This window comes from Octopus bimaculoides, chromosome 10 (assembly GCF_001194135.2).
Source record: "Octopus bimaculoides isolate UCB-OBI-ISO-001 chromosome 10, ASM119413v2, whole genome shotgun sequence".
Taxonomy (NCBI): domain Eukaryota; kingdom Metazoa; phylum Mollusca; class Cephalopoda; order Octopoda; family Octopodidae; genus Octopus; species Octopus bimaculoides.
Window position 1 is genome coordinate 50,183,127 of NC_068990.1, and position 13,484 is coordinate 50,196,610.

General features: G+C 38.9%; 1 protein-coding gene across 2 annotated transcripts in view; it reads right to left on the bottom strand.

Annotated features, from left to right (window-relative positions):
- Positions 1-13,484, bottom strand: part of LOC106878624 (protein IWS1 homolog) — an 863,399-nt gene that overhangs the window by 615,622 nt on the left and 234,293 nt on the right. For both annotated transcript variants that reach the window (XM_052971184.1, XM_052971183.1), the window contains exon 9: positions 4,544-4,643. In XM_052971184.1, coding sequence (XP_052827144.1) covers positions 4,544-4,643 — 100 coding nt within the window. The remainder of the gene's footprint in view (positions 1-4,543; positions 4,644-13,484) is intronic.

Sequence of the window (13,484 nt, forward strand, 5' to 3'; positions counted from 1 at the left end):
AAATGGTGTTTTTTATGTGCCACCTGCACAGGAGCCAGTCCAGGGGCACTGGCAATGACCTTGCTCGAATGTTGTTTTTCACGTGCCACCGGCTGGTAACAATCACACTTGAATGGTGGTTTTTATGTGCCACCAGCATGGGAGCCAGTCAGCGGCCCTGGCAACAATCACTCTCGGATGATGCTTTTAACGATCCACTCAGACAGTGCTGTCATTGGCCACGTCGGTGAATTTGATTTTGATTGTGATTTCACTTGCTTCAACAGGTCTTTGCAAGCAAAGTTTAGTGTCCAACGAAAGAAAGGTACGCATAAGTAGGCTGGTTACAGCGCTGGCATAGGCCACGGGTTATGGTTTCACTTGGCTTGCTGGGTCTTCTCAAGCACACCACATTTCCAAAGGTTTCGGTCACTAGTCATTGCCTCGGTGAGGCCTAATGTTCAAAGTTCGTGCTTCACCACCTCATCCCACGGATTCCCTCAACTGCAAGGGTGTGACACTTTTTCACACAGCTGTCCTCATCCATTCACACCATATGACCATACCAGCACAGTCGTCTCTCTTGCACACCACAAAGGATTCTTCTTAGGTCCAGCTTTTCTCTCAAGGTGCTTACACTCTGTCGTGTATGCACACTGACATTACACATCCAACAGAGAATATTGGCTTCATTCTTTGCAAGCTTACACATGCCCTCAGCAATCATGGGCTATGTTTCATTGCCATGTAGCATGGCTGTTCGTCCACATTTGTCATACAGTCTACCTTTTATTCTGAGCAAGAGACCCTTTGTCACCAGCAGAGGTAGGAGCTCTCTGAAATTTGCCTAGGTTATTCTTATTCTAGCAGCTACACTTTCAGAGCATCCACCACCGCTACTGACTTGGTCACCTTGGTAATGGAAGCTGTTAACTACTTCCAGTTTTTCTCCCTGGAATGTGACAGAAGTCGTTTTCTGCACATTTTCAGTGTTTATTGCTTCTGAGCATCTGCCACATACAAAAGCTCTCTTCCCAGGTAGCCTTCCTTTGATATTGCTGCATCTCTTATGTGTCCATAGCTTACACTGGGTACATCTTATAGAGTTTCAACCTACACCTTTTCTACAGAATGAGCAGGGTCATCTACCTGAAGGGATTTGTGGTTTGTCTGCCTTCCTACTTATTAAGACTTTGGTTTTAGCTAGGTTGACTCTAAGGCCGTTTGGTTCTAATCCTCGCTTCCACATGCCATGAAACCTACAGATATGTATAAATTTGCTAATAGATGGAAAACTATGGCACAACACTTCTTATCCCTCACAGTTGCAGATTTATTCAAGCAGTAATGACACAGCTGTCAAACAGCCTTCCCACTGATGATATACCCCTTTCCTGTGGATTCCAAAACTTTAGGGTTTCAACCATAAAAGTGGGGATGATGAAAGATAGATCTGGTGAAATTGTGGAAATGTTGGAGCAGAGATGAGCAGCTGTATGCAGTGTGTAAGAGGTAAAATGGAGAGGATCCAGAAGCAAACTTTTCATGGGTAAAAGAGAGAGATACAAATTCTCCTGGGTGAGTAATAGTGACAATAGAGGAGTAGTAGGCATGCTGTTAGTTGAGAAAGGGGTGAAAAAAGCAACTAAAGTAGTCAGGGTGTGCAATAGGATAATCAAGATGAGACTAGTTATAGGCACTTCAACAGTAACATTTATTTCAGCATATGCCCCACAGGCAGGAATAACAGAAGCACAGAAGGATGTCTATGAGACACTTCTGCAGACTACCTAAACAAGACTGACAGTGACTTCATCTATGTGGCTGGTGACTTCAGCAGTCATGTTGACCAACATGCTTCCATCAAATGCATGGAGGTTATGGATATGGACAGAGAAATGAGGAGGGTGTAAGGCTTCTGAAGTTCTGTGGTGCAACTGATCTAACAATTTGCAACACACACTTTAGAGTTTCTTTCTTAACCCACCAATCTGGCAAGCCTAGAAGATGTGCCATGGATGCAATCTTCCTAGTAAGGCAACTGCAGGAGAAATTCTTGGCTCAGAGTAAACCATTGTTTCTGGCCTTCACTGATCTGAAAAAGGCATTAAACATGGTATCACATACAGTTATCTATTGGTCAATAAGGAAAATAGGCATTGACAAATGGCTTGTGAGAATAGTACAAGCCATGTACAAATATGCAGTAAGTAAAATGAGAGTCAACAATGACTTCAGTAATGAAATGTGAGGTTTGTAGTCCATTAAGGTTCAGTCCTCAGTCTCTTCCTGTTCATCATAGTCCTACAGCTCATCACTAAGGAATTTAAGATTGGCTGTTTATGGTAACTCCATATGGTGATGATCTCTTTCTCACAGCTGAATCTATAGAGGAAATAGAGAGAACATTCTGGGCATGGAAGTAAAACCTAGAATTGAAAGGTTGTAGGGTAAATTTAAAGATGAAGATTTTAGTAAGTAGGAAAGAACACAGCACTATGGTATTTTGATCAATATGCTTAAAAGATGCAGGTATAAACCCCATATGCCGTACCCAATGTAAGCAATGGACATACAAGGAATGTAGTGGAATCACAAGCAGACTGATAGAGAACATAAGTTTCATATGTGATAGATACACTGAATCAGTATGTACTAAGAACACTGGAAATAGACTCTCTTGAATGCACAGTTGGCTCATTAGATGTAGTGAATAGTTTTTATTAACTAGGAAATATAATTAGCAGGAGATGTGATTACTCCAGAAGTATAGTAGGTAGAGTAAGTACAAATGGAAGAAAGTTCAGAGAACTACTACTGCTGGCAACAAAGGTCTTTTCTCAAAGAGTGAAGGTCAGATTGTATGATGCATCTGTTAAAACTGCAATACTGCATGGTGGTGAGATGTGGGCCTTGAATGTAGAGGACTTGAGAAAACTGGAAAGGAATGAAGTTAGCATAACCTGCTATATGTACAATGTAAGTGTGCATGAATGACAGTATACATGTATTGAAAAACTGGGCATAAGAGGAATCAGATGTAGTAGTTTAGAATGAAAACTGCATTGGTATGGACAAGTAATGCATATGGATGTTAACAACTGTATAAAGAAGCGCCAACCACTCAAAGCAGACAGAGCTTGTGGATGAAGGATACCCAGGAAGATATGGAATGAAGTGGTGAAGGTTGCCTCAGGGCCCTGAGTCTCACAGAGGAAATGACAAAGGACAGAGATGTTTAGTAGTATGCGGTTCTCACTGGTTGCCAATGTGGTTGCCATTGTGACAAAACTGACTTCTGAAAGCATTGTGTATGTGTGTGTGTGTAAGCACACACAAATGGCTAGCTCACCCAATCTCCTCCTCATATCCCACCCAATCATCTCTTTCCCCAATAGAACTCATGTTTCATTTTTGTTACCCAGAACCATTTCTTTTGTTAGCCATTCTTCGTCCATTAATAATATTTGCTCCACCTATGTGTCACATTGATCATCCACTCCCACATCCCCTCCTCACTGGACCACCAAATTATCACTTGTTATGCACTAGACTTACTTCTTTCTCCTCCTCTTCTCCTGCAGCCTACTCAACCACATGTCATCTCTCTCTTATCCTCCCCTCTGTCAACTGTATCATCATTACTACCTCCTGCTGCTTTACCCCAACTCTCTTCTGCATCTTTCTTGCTCCCCACTTACATTGTTGCAAATACCCCCACACCTATTTTCTCAGTCCCCACTCAATTTTATTCATCTTGTACCTTAAGGGTCACCAGGACTCTATTATCACCACTATTTATCTCTTAGTAGCTCTTACGAAGTCATTCTCACTCTCTTCTCTAAATGTAAATAACCATGTAGCTCCTCAACAACAAGAACCTGCACTGCCCACCTCCTTCTCTCATACTTTAACCCTCATCTCCTAACATAGAGCCCCACCCCCAGGTTTTGCAGTTTTGTGAGGTGCATGATGACCTCACTAGTGCCAACAGTATGAATAAAGCACCCAGTAAACAGTGTAAAGCAGGAAGAGCATCCAGCTGTAGAAACCAAGCCAAAACAGACACTGGAGTATGATGCAGTCCTTAAACCCATCAGATCCTGTCAAACTGTTCAACTCATACTAGTATGGAACATGGATATTAAATGATGATGATGATGATGATGATGATGATGATGATGATGAAAGGACTTTAACATTGACTTCTCTTAATACTAGAACACAATTATGTACTTCTATTTTTCACTCTGGGTATTCAGTATAATACTGGTAAGCCTAAACAACCAAAGTATACCATAGGAAAGTCAGGTTAAATGTATTCTTGGAGCTTTATTAGTTATATAAGTTTCGGTAGTGAGACAAGACTACTAAAACTGAAACAGAAAATTTTAAAAAGGCAAAGTTTGGTAAAGATGAGAAAACAAGTAATGATATGATAGGGATTCATTTCATTCAATATTTTGCCTTCAGAACTAAATCATTAGCATATGTCATTGTCTATACCAAGTATTATTAATAAAATACATTTACTCAAAAAAAATATATATATATATATATTTACCTTTCCAGTCTGCCCTATATCATCCATGATTGCTCCTTTGCAGAAATTTTCATGAAGAGCTTTATTTCTCTGTAAATCTTCTAAAGTTAAATGTTCTCGTCTTCAGATAGAATGAATGAAAAGAGATAAAAAATCATATAAGTCTTTCAATACAGCAATACACATCAAAGGAAAATTGCTTTTAAAAACTGAATAACTAGATTCTATGTAAGTTGAGTGGCTGAATGGATAAGAAGCTGGCCTACTGTTCAAATTTCCTGATCAAACACTACATATTGCCTTATGTCTAACCAAGCTAAATTAATCAATATTCAGCCTGCCTACTATATATTGTAGTGTGCTGATTATTCTACTTTACACACCATCCGTTGCACTAGACTAGGTATGACTGTAAAACTATTGGTAATAGTAAATCTATGTGTATGTTCGTGTATATGATCATTTACTGGAAGAAACAAGAAACACTTAACTGGGTTAGGAAGACAGCAAGGATGTTACATAGTGAGTCCATATGCACACCTTAACTAATGTCATTCTCATATACTAGAATTTGTGAAGCTACAGCTGAATAAAACTTGCTAGCCTTGTTACATAAATATATGAGCATGCCTGTATTGTCAAAAATGCAGACAGTTTTATGAATGATTGAAAATGGCACATCTAAACTTTGGGACAGACCATTAATAAATGACAGCAATCAAGTAAATATACATACATACACAGACTTGAAACACTTGAACAATCAGATACAGTCGTAATGTCTCAGTTAAAAATGTTATCATTCATATAATATACAAACATCCACTTTTCCATGCATGCATGGATCAGACAGATTTTGTACAGCTGGCTGCCCTCTCTGTCAGTCACCAACTCTTACCTATTCTAATGTAAGTAATATTTTACCATACCCATACATACTTTCATGGAATATTGGAAACAAAGGACACCACTTGGATAACAGTGGCACTTGCTTACAAGTAGCACATGATGTTAAGGTGAGGAGACAGTAAAACAAACATAAATACACACACATATATATATAGACACACACACACACACATATGTATATTATATACTAGCACTATAGCCCGGCTTCGCTTGGGATTAAGTTAGGATTACATGAGTAATACAATCAACTGAGGAAAATTTGGCACCCAGATGTAAGTTTTGTAAGAGGAATAGAGAGGCCTATCTTCTCCCACAGGGGTGTGAGAGTCAGATCTCTCCTTTTGGAAACATGAACAGTTTCATAACATTGTTTACAAAATAATAGCCGATCGTTTGCGAAGGAGCGTGTCTACAGCCAACACTTAGGATTTTTGCTCCGGTAACTTCTGTTCTCCCATGTTCACGCATGACCAGCTATATGTCACTATGAGTAGAGCAACGGATTCAGCAAATTTGGAAATTAGTTGTGGAGAAACGGAGAACATCGTTTATATTGTGTATCACTCACTAAAAAGATGAAATTTAAAAAATCTGTTATCTCTCTCTCTCTCTCAAGAGGAATAGAGAGGCCTATCTTCTCCCACAGAGATGTGAGAGTCAGATCTCTCCTTTCGAAAACATGAACAGTTTCATAACATTGTTTACAAAATAAGAGCTGATCGTTTTCGAAGGAGTGTGTCTACAGTCAACACTTAGGATTTTTGCTCTGGTAACTTCTGCTCTCTCATGTTCATGCACGACCAGCTATATGTCGCTATGAGTAGAGCAATGGATTCAGCAAATTTGGAAATTAGCTGTGGAGAAACCGAGAATATTATTTATATTGTGTATCACTCACTAAAAAGACAAAATTTAAAAAAAATCTGTTATCTCTCTCTCTCTCTTTACACTGTCGCTAGAAGGGGACTTAACTCATGTTTGCAAATGCTGGTGTATTTCTCCGACTTGAAAATTATTAGAAGTTATGGTTTAAAATTATTTTTAATGCAAAAATTCACCTGTTAGGAAGCAAAAAAAAAAAAAAAAAAAAAAAAAAAAAAAAAAAAAAAATAAATGGTCGATTCCGGGCATTTTCGACCATGAGGAATCCATTGGTGCAACTCCCAGATTGTTATCTTGTAAGGTGTGGATTTCTATAGATGCAACACACATACATACACTCACAAACTCAGCTTTACAATATGTACTGATATTGCGCTGATCTTCAATGATTGCCTTCCCACTGTCACTCTCAATTTCAGGGTTGCTGTCATCAATTTTGGCACAACGAAAGGAAGGACTGGGGAGATTATTGAAATGCTGGAGTGATGCCATGTCAACATGTGTAGTGTGCAAGAAGTAAGATAGAGGTGAGCCTCTGCTAGATTTCTTACAGGTAAGAAACAGAGTTCAAATTCTTCTGGGTAGGCAGGAGCAATGGAGTGGGTGGTGTAGGCATACTTTTAGCAGAAAAGTGAGTAGATAAGGTAATTAAGGTAATCAGAATATGTGATCGGGTAATTAAGTTGGGACTTATAGATGAATTAACAGTTAGGCACAGGAGTGGCTGTGTGGTAAGTAGCTTGCTTACCAACCACATGGTTCTACTATAGCTTTGGGCCGACCAAAGCCTTGTCAGTGGATTTGGTAGATGGAAACTGAAAGAAGCCCGTCGTATATATGTATATACATGTATGTGTGTGTGTGTATATTTGTGTGTCTGTGTTTGTCCCCCCAACATCGCTTGACAACCGATGCTGGTGTGTTTACATCCTCGTAACTTAGTGGTTCGGCAAAAGAGACTGATAGAATAAGTACTAGGCTTACAAAGAATAAGTCCTGGGGTCGATTTGCTCAACTAAAGGCAGTGCTCCAGCATGGCTGCAGTCAAATGACTGAAACAAGTAAAAGAGTAAATGAGTTACGTTTATCTCTGCCTATGATCTACAGTCTGGGCTGGCTAATGAGCAGAAGAACCAATTCTACAAGGTCATTTATTTCTCCAACAATTGACAAAGATTTGGTTATTGTGGATGGTGACTTCAATGGACTTTTTGGGCAGCATGTATTCCATGGTGTGCATTGTAGTTATCGCTTTGACCCAAGGAATGAGGAGGGTACAAGACTACTGGAGTTCTGTGATGCAAATGATCTCATGATCTGCAACACCAGCTTCAGAAAACCAGCCAGCAACCTAATCACTTATCATTCTGGTGGGCACATAAGCCAGATTGATTACCTCCTCAGCAGGCAACAAGATACACAGATGTTTGCAAATGCGAAGTCTTTCCCTGGTGAAGAGTGTACAACCCAACATAGGTTACTTAGTGACTTCAGAAATAGAGCTAGAAAAACTTGGAGAAATAAATCATTCTGGAAAAGAAGATTATGGAAGCTCAAAGACCCAGTAAACCAATAGAAATTTAGAGATATTCTAATGGAAGCTTCTGACGAAAGAGAGGAGAGTTGGGGACATATAGCCTAGAGGACAATTAGAAGCTCCTGCTGGACAATCTATCGAGAGCTACAGACTAAATCTGTGGGTGGTGAAAAGTCCCAAGTAGGTGAGGGTGATATGGTAGTGGAACAAGGAGGTTGACAGTGCTATAAAAGCAAAGAGACAGGCCTGGAAAAACTGGAGAAATAGTGGAAGTAGAGAATTATATTAAGTAGCCAGAAAGGAAGCTAGGTGATAGTTTACATAGCAAGAGGAATAGCAGAAGCTAAGAGATTTGCTAATGCTCTACAGCATGTTCAGAATTGCAAAGCAGTGTATAAGAAAGAATAGAGATGTTGTGGATGAGAAATGTGTGTGAATAGATAATGGTATGCTTGCACTTAGTAACTCAGAGAAGAAAGATAAATAGAAGTGCCACTATGAAAGGTTACTAAATGTGGAGAATGATCAGGAGGAGAGTCTTTCAAATATTGAACCAACTGAGGGACCAGCCACTAGAGCTAACAGTAGTAAAATAGATAAAACAATTAAGTATATGGAGAAAGGGAAAGCCTCTGGACCATCAGGAATCACTGCTGAGATGATTAAAATATCTGGTGTTGTTGGATACCACTAGTCACTCATATAGTTAATTAGGTTATTCAAGAAGGCATCATCTCCAATGACTGGTGCAGTAGTATTATAGTTAGCTGCAACAAGGGTAAAAGTGGTGCCTTAGATAGAAACAACTACAGAGGTATCAAACTACTGTACCAGATCATGAAAGTTACAAAGAGATTTACAACTCAATTGATTAGGAATAGAATTAAACTAGATAAGATGCAGTTAGGTTTTGTATTTGGGAAGAGTACCACAGATGCCACCATCCTAGTGAGATAGCTGCAGGAAAAGTATTCGGCCAAAAGTAAGCCATTGTACTTGACTTTTGTCAACCTGAAGAAAGCTTTTGACAGAGTCCCTTGCTCTATTATATGGTGGTCTCTAAGGAAGCTAGGAGTAAGTGAGTGGCAAGCCAGGTACAGTGGTGCTATCAGTAGGGTGAGAGTTGGCTATGAATACAGTGATGAATTTAGTGTACAAGTAGGGGTTCACCAGGAAAAAGTTCTCAGTCCACTCTTATTTATCACAGTTTTCCAGGCCATAACAGAGGAATTCAAAACTGGATGCCTATGGGAACTACTATATGCTGACGACCTCACTCTTATTGCAGAATCTGTAGCAGAATTGGAGAAGAAATTCCTGGAAGCAAAACCTGGAATCAAAGGGGCTTAAAGTTAACCTGGCAAAAGCAAAAGTGGTTGTTAGCAAGGAAGCAGATAAGGCTCTCTTTCTGTCAGATAAATGGCCTTGCTCAATAAATAAGAAAGAAGTTGAAATCAGCAGAGGGACTAGCTGAGTTGACAGCAGTATGATAGATAAGGCAATTAAGGATATGAGGTCAGTGAAGGCCACTGGTCCATCAGGAGATACTGAGATGTTTAAAATATCTGGTAGAGTAGGATAAGGTCTGGTTACCTATATACTTAATCAGGTCATTCAGGAAGGTGTCATCCCCAATGACTGATGTGGCAGCATTATAGTCTGATGCTACAAGGATAAGGGCAATGCCTTAGATAGAAGTAATTATAGAGGCACCAAATTACTGGATCAGGAGATGAAAGTTACTGAGAGAATTATAATCCAATGAATTTGGAATAGAATTAGGCTAGATGAATTGCAGTTTGGATTTGTGCACTACTGAGAAGCACTACTGACACTCTTTATAGATAGAAAACTGCAGGAGAAGTATTTGACCAAGAATAAACAACTGTACTTAGTGTTTGTTGACTTACAGAAAGCCTTTGACAGAGTACCTCACTGTGTGATAATGGTGAGCTCTGAGGAAATCAGGAGTAGACAAGTGACTTGTGAAAGCTGTACAGGCCATGTACAAAGGTTTTACAAATAAGGTGAGAGTTAACCATTAGTACAGTGATTAATTTAGTGTACAGGCAGGTGTTCTCAGCCCCCTCCTATTCATCATTGTTTTCCAGGCCATAATAGAGGAATTCAAGACTGGCTGCCCCTGGGAACTGCTCCATGTTAATTATCTTGCTCTCATAGAAGATTCTATTAACAGTATTAGAAAAGAAATTCCAAGCATGAAGCAAAACCTAGAATTGAAGGGCCTTAAGGTTAACTTAGCAAAGACCAAGGTTCTAGTAAGTAAGGAAAAAAAAAACAGGATCCTGCCCACTTCAGGTAAATGGCTTTGCTTGATATGTAGGAAAGGTTTAGGCAGGCATTCTATATGGTGCACCCAGTGCAATGGAATAATAGCAAGGTTAACAGAGAAAGTAGTATTTATATGTGGAAGACATACAGAGGCTGTTAAGTCTACAGATACATGGGAAATTAATCTTATCAAATGCCCGGGAGGCTCTCTTGAGGTAGTAAATAATTTCTGCTACCTAGGTGACTTAATTAGCATTGGAGGGGCATGTACTGAGAGTGTAACTGTTAGAATAAGAATAAGATGGAGAAAGTTCAGAAAGCTTTTATCTCTGCTGAAAACCAAAGGTCTCTCTGAGTAAAAGGAAGATTATATGATGTTTGTTTAAGAACCACAATGCTACATAATAGTGAGATGTGGGCCTGAATGCAGAGGACATATGAAGACTAGAAGGGAATGAAGCTAGTATGCATTGCTAGATATGCAATGTCAGTGTACATGTGCAACAGAGCACTAGTGTATTGAAAGAAAAATTAGGTATAAGAGGAATTAGACGCAGTGTACAAGAGAGAAGACTGCACTGGTTCAGTCTTGTGATGCATACAGATGAGTACAGTTGCATCAAAAAATGCTTATCACTTATAGTGGATGGAACTTAAGGAAGTGAGAGACCCAGGAAGACATTGGATGAAGGCTGATCTCAAGATGCTGAGCTTTATTAAGGAGGTGACAAAGACATGTCCACCACAGCAGAATTGATATCCTAAAATCACCTTGGGAATGCTCTGCCCCGGCAACCATTCCCCACCATATTTCATCCCTGAACACCCATCACTTCTCAATCACCTGAGAGCAAAATAAGCATGTACTACATTCCCCAGCTTTCTTAGTTACTTTTCTTTCCCCACCCTGAACCAGTTCCATTTCCTATTATCTTCCCCCATGACTCCACCAATCACTTCCTTTCTGTGCCTTCTCTCCTCTGTACTGTTCACATCATTCACATCTTACTTATCTACTATCACCCTTAATGTCAATACATATCTATGCAACTTCCAACCTTGAGTCTCTCCTATATTTCTCTCCATCATTTGCTGTTGTCAGTTCTTTTCTGTCCATTCACCCAGTTCAAACTTTTGTATTACTTCACTTATTTGCACCACACTCAAATATCCCTCAAGAGCATGATTCAACAATTTTTGCCATCATTTCTCTCACTATCACTCTCTGACTCACTTGCTTTCTTCATCTCACTCTCTAACTCACTCTCCTTTCTTATCAACTGGGGTATCCATGTATCTACTACAACAAGATATATATCTCTGTCCTTCTATACCTTTAATCTCTCAACAGGAACAAACCTCCACCTCAACATTATTTTCCTTCCCAGTTGACAGGTTTTTATCTTGCAAGGTACTTGGTGATGTTGTCAAAAATGGTACCATGTGAAAAGCAGTGCTGGTGTCATCTAAAAAGCACCCACTACATCCTGTAAGGTGGTTGGCATAAGATAGGGCATCCAGCTGTAGAAACCATTCCAAAAGAGAAACTGAAGTCTGGTGCAGCTCCTGGCCTTGCCAGCTCTTTGCCTTAACAGCTCCTGTCAAACTGTCCAACCCATGACAGCATGGAAAACAAACTTATAGTGGATGGGTTTCTTTCAGTTTCTGTCTACCACATTTACTCATAAGGCCTTAGTTGGCTCTGGACAATAGAAGACATGCTCAAGGTGCCTATTTGCGCCTGTATATGTGTGTATGTGTGTGTGTGTGTGTGTGTGTACATATACATGTGTATATATATATGTGTGTGTGTGGGCATCGGTACCATTTTCCTTTTTCTCCGTTCTTCCATTCTCCGAACTTTCCATCTTTCCGACGAAGGGCTACCCCCGAAACGTCATACACTCTCTCTTTCCTTTCCTGAGCGTCCAATAATACTATCCATATCACGTCCTCACTTTGTTGTTTTTTTGTTTTTTTGTTATTGTTTTTTGAACTATATATATATATATATATATATATATATATATATATATATATATGTAAAATTCAATAATAGGATAAAGTCTTTTATAAGAATTTATCAAGTAGCTAGCATGAAAAAACCTCATAAGGGAAAAATCCATCATTTATTCCCTAAAATATATTTATTTATATAAGGGCATTACTATACATGAATGCCTCACGCTAAGAAGGACTCTAAGGTCAAACTACCATAATAAACACATTTTTATAGTTTAGTCTGTTTTTGAGAGTTGCATTTCCTCGTGTTCAGTAAAAATGTGTTTATTATGGTAGTTTGACCTTAGAGTCCCTCTTAGCGTAAGGCATTCATGTATAGTAATGCCCTTATATAAATAAATATATATATGTGTGTGTGTGTGTGTGTGTGTGTGTGTGTGTGTGTATACACACACACGCAAACACTCTCTCATACATACACATGCATACTTAAATATACGTCTAAGGTGGCAAGCTTGCTGAATCATTAGCACACCAGACAGATTGCCCAGTGGCATATCTTGTCTTCACAGAGTTCAAATAGCACTAAGGTCAACTTTGCCTTCCATCCTTTTGCAGTTGATGAAATAAGAACCAGATGAACACTGGCGTTAATGTAATTGACTACCACCATCCCCATAAAATTTCAGCCCTTGTGCCTTTTAATAAAGAAAGTACACACACACACACACACACACACACACACACACACACACACTACAGAGTAGAGAAAATTGAAAACACAAATCATTGGCAGTCAAACAGATTCCCGAATGCATAAATGAAAACATTCAATGCATATTTATACACATCAACATAAATCATGCATGTACAGGAATGAAGATTCTCCAAGGGTATAAAGAATAAAACCAAACATACATAAAAACATAAATATATAAAAATACATATAAAATTACATATAAATAAAATTTACATGTAAGGAGTCATGTGTGATAAAAAAAGAGGTTGATAAATCTTAATATATAAAACTGAAGTTGTGTGTCTGTGTGAAGCCTTTTTAAAAGTTTATAGAAATCCACATTTTCCACTTTTTTGTAAAATTTTTTACATCAATGGAATTTTCTCGATGTGAACTTTCCAGTGTAGTAATTAGATTTTTTAAATTCCGTTTACTTTGTGTGATTTAAGGGAGATTTGGCTGTTGTTTTTAGCAACTTTTATATTTCTTCCCTTCTACCTGGAACGCCGTTCTTACACACGCGCTCAAAATAAAAATATAGAGACTAAGAGTAAAAGAGGGAAAGGGAGAGAGAGAGAAAGTGATACATACATAGTCATAGATTAAACTTTCATCTCAGTATTCTTTACCTATTTTTCATA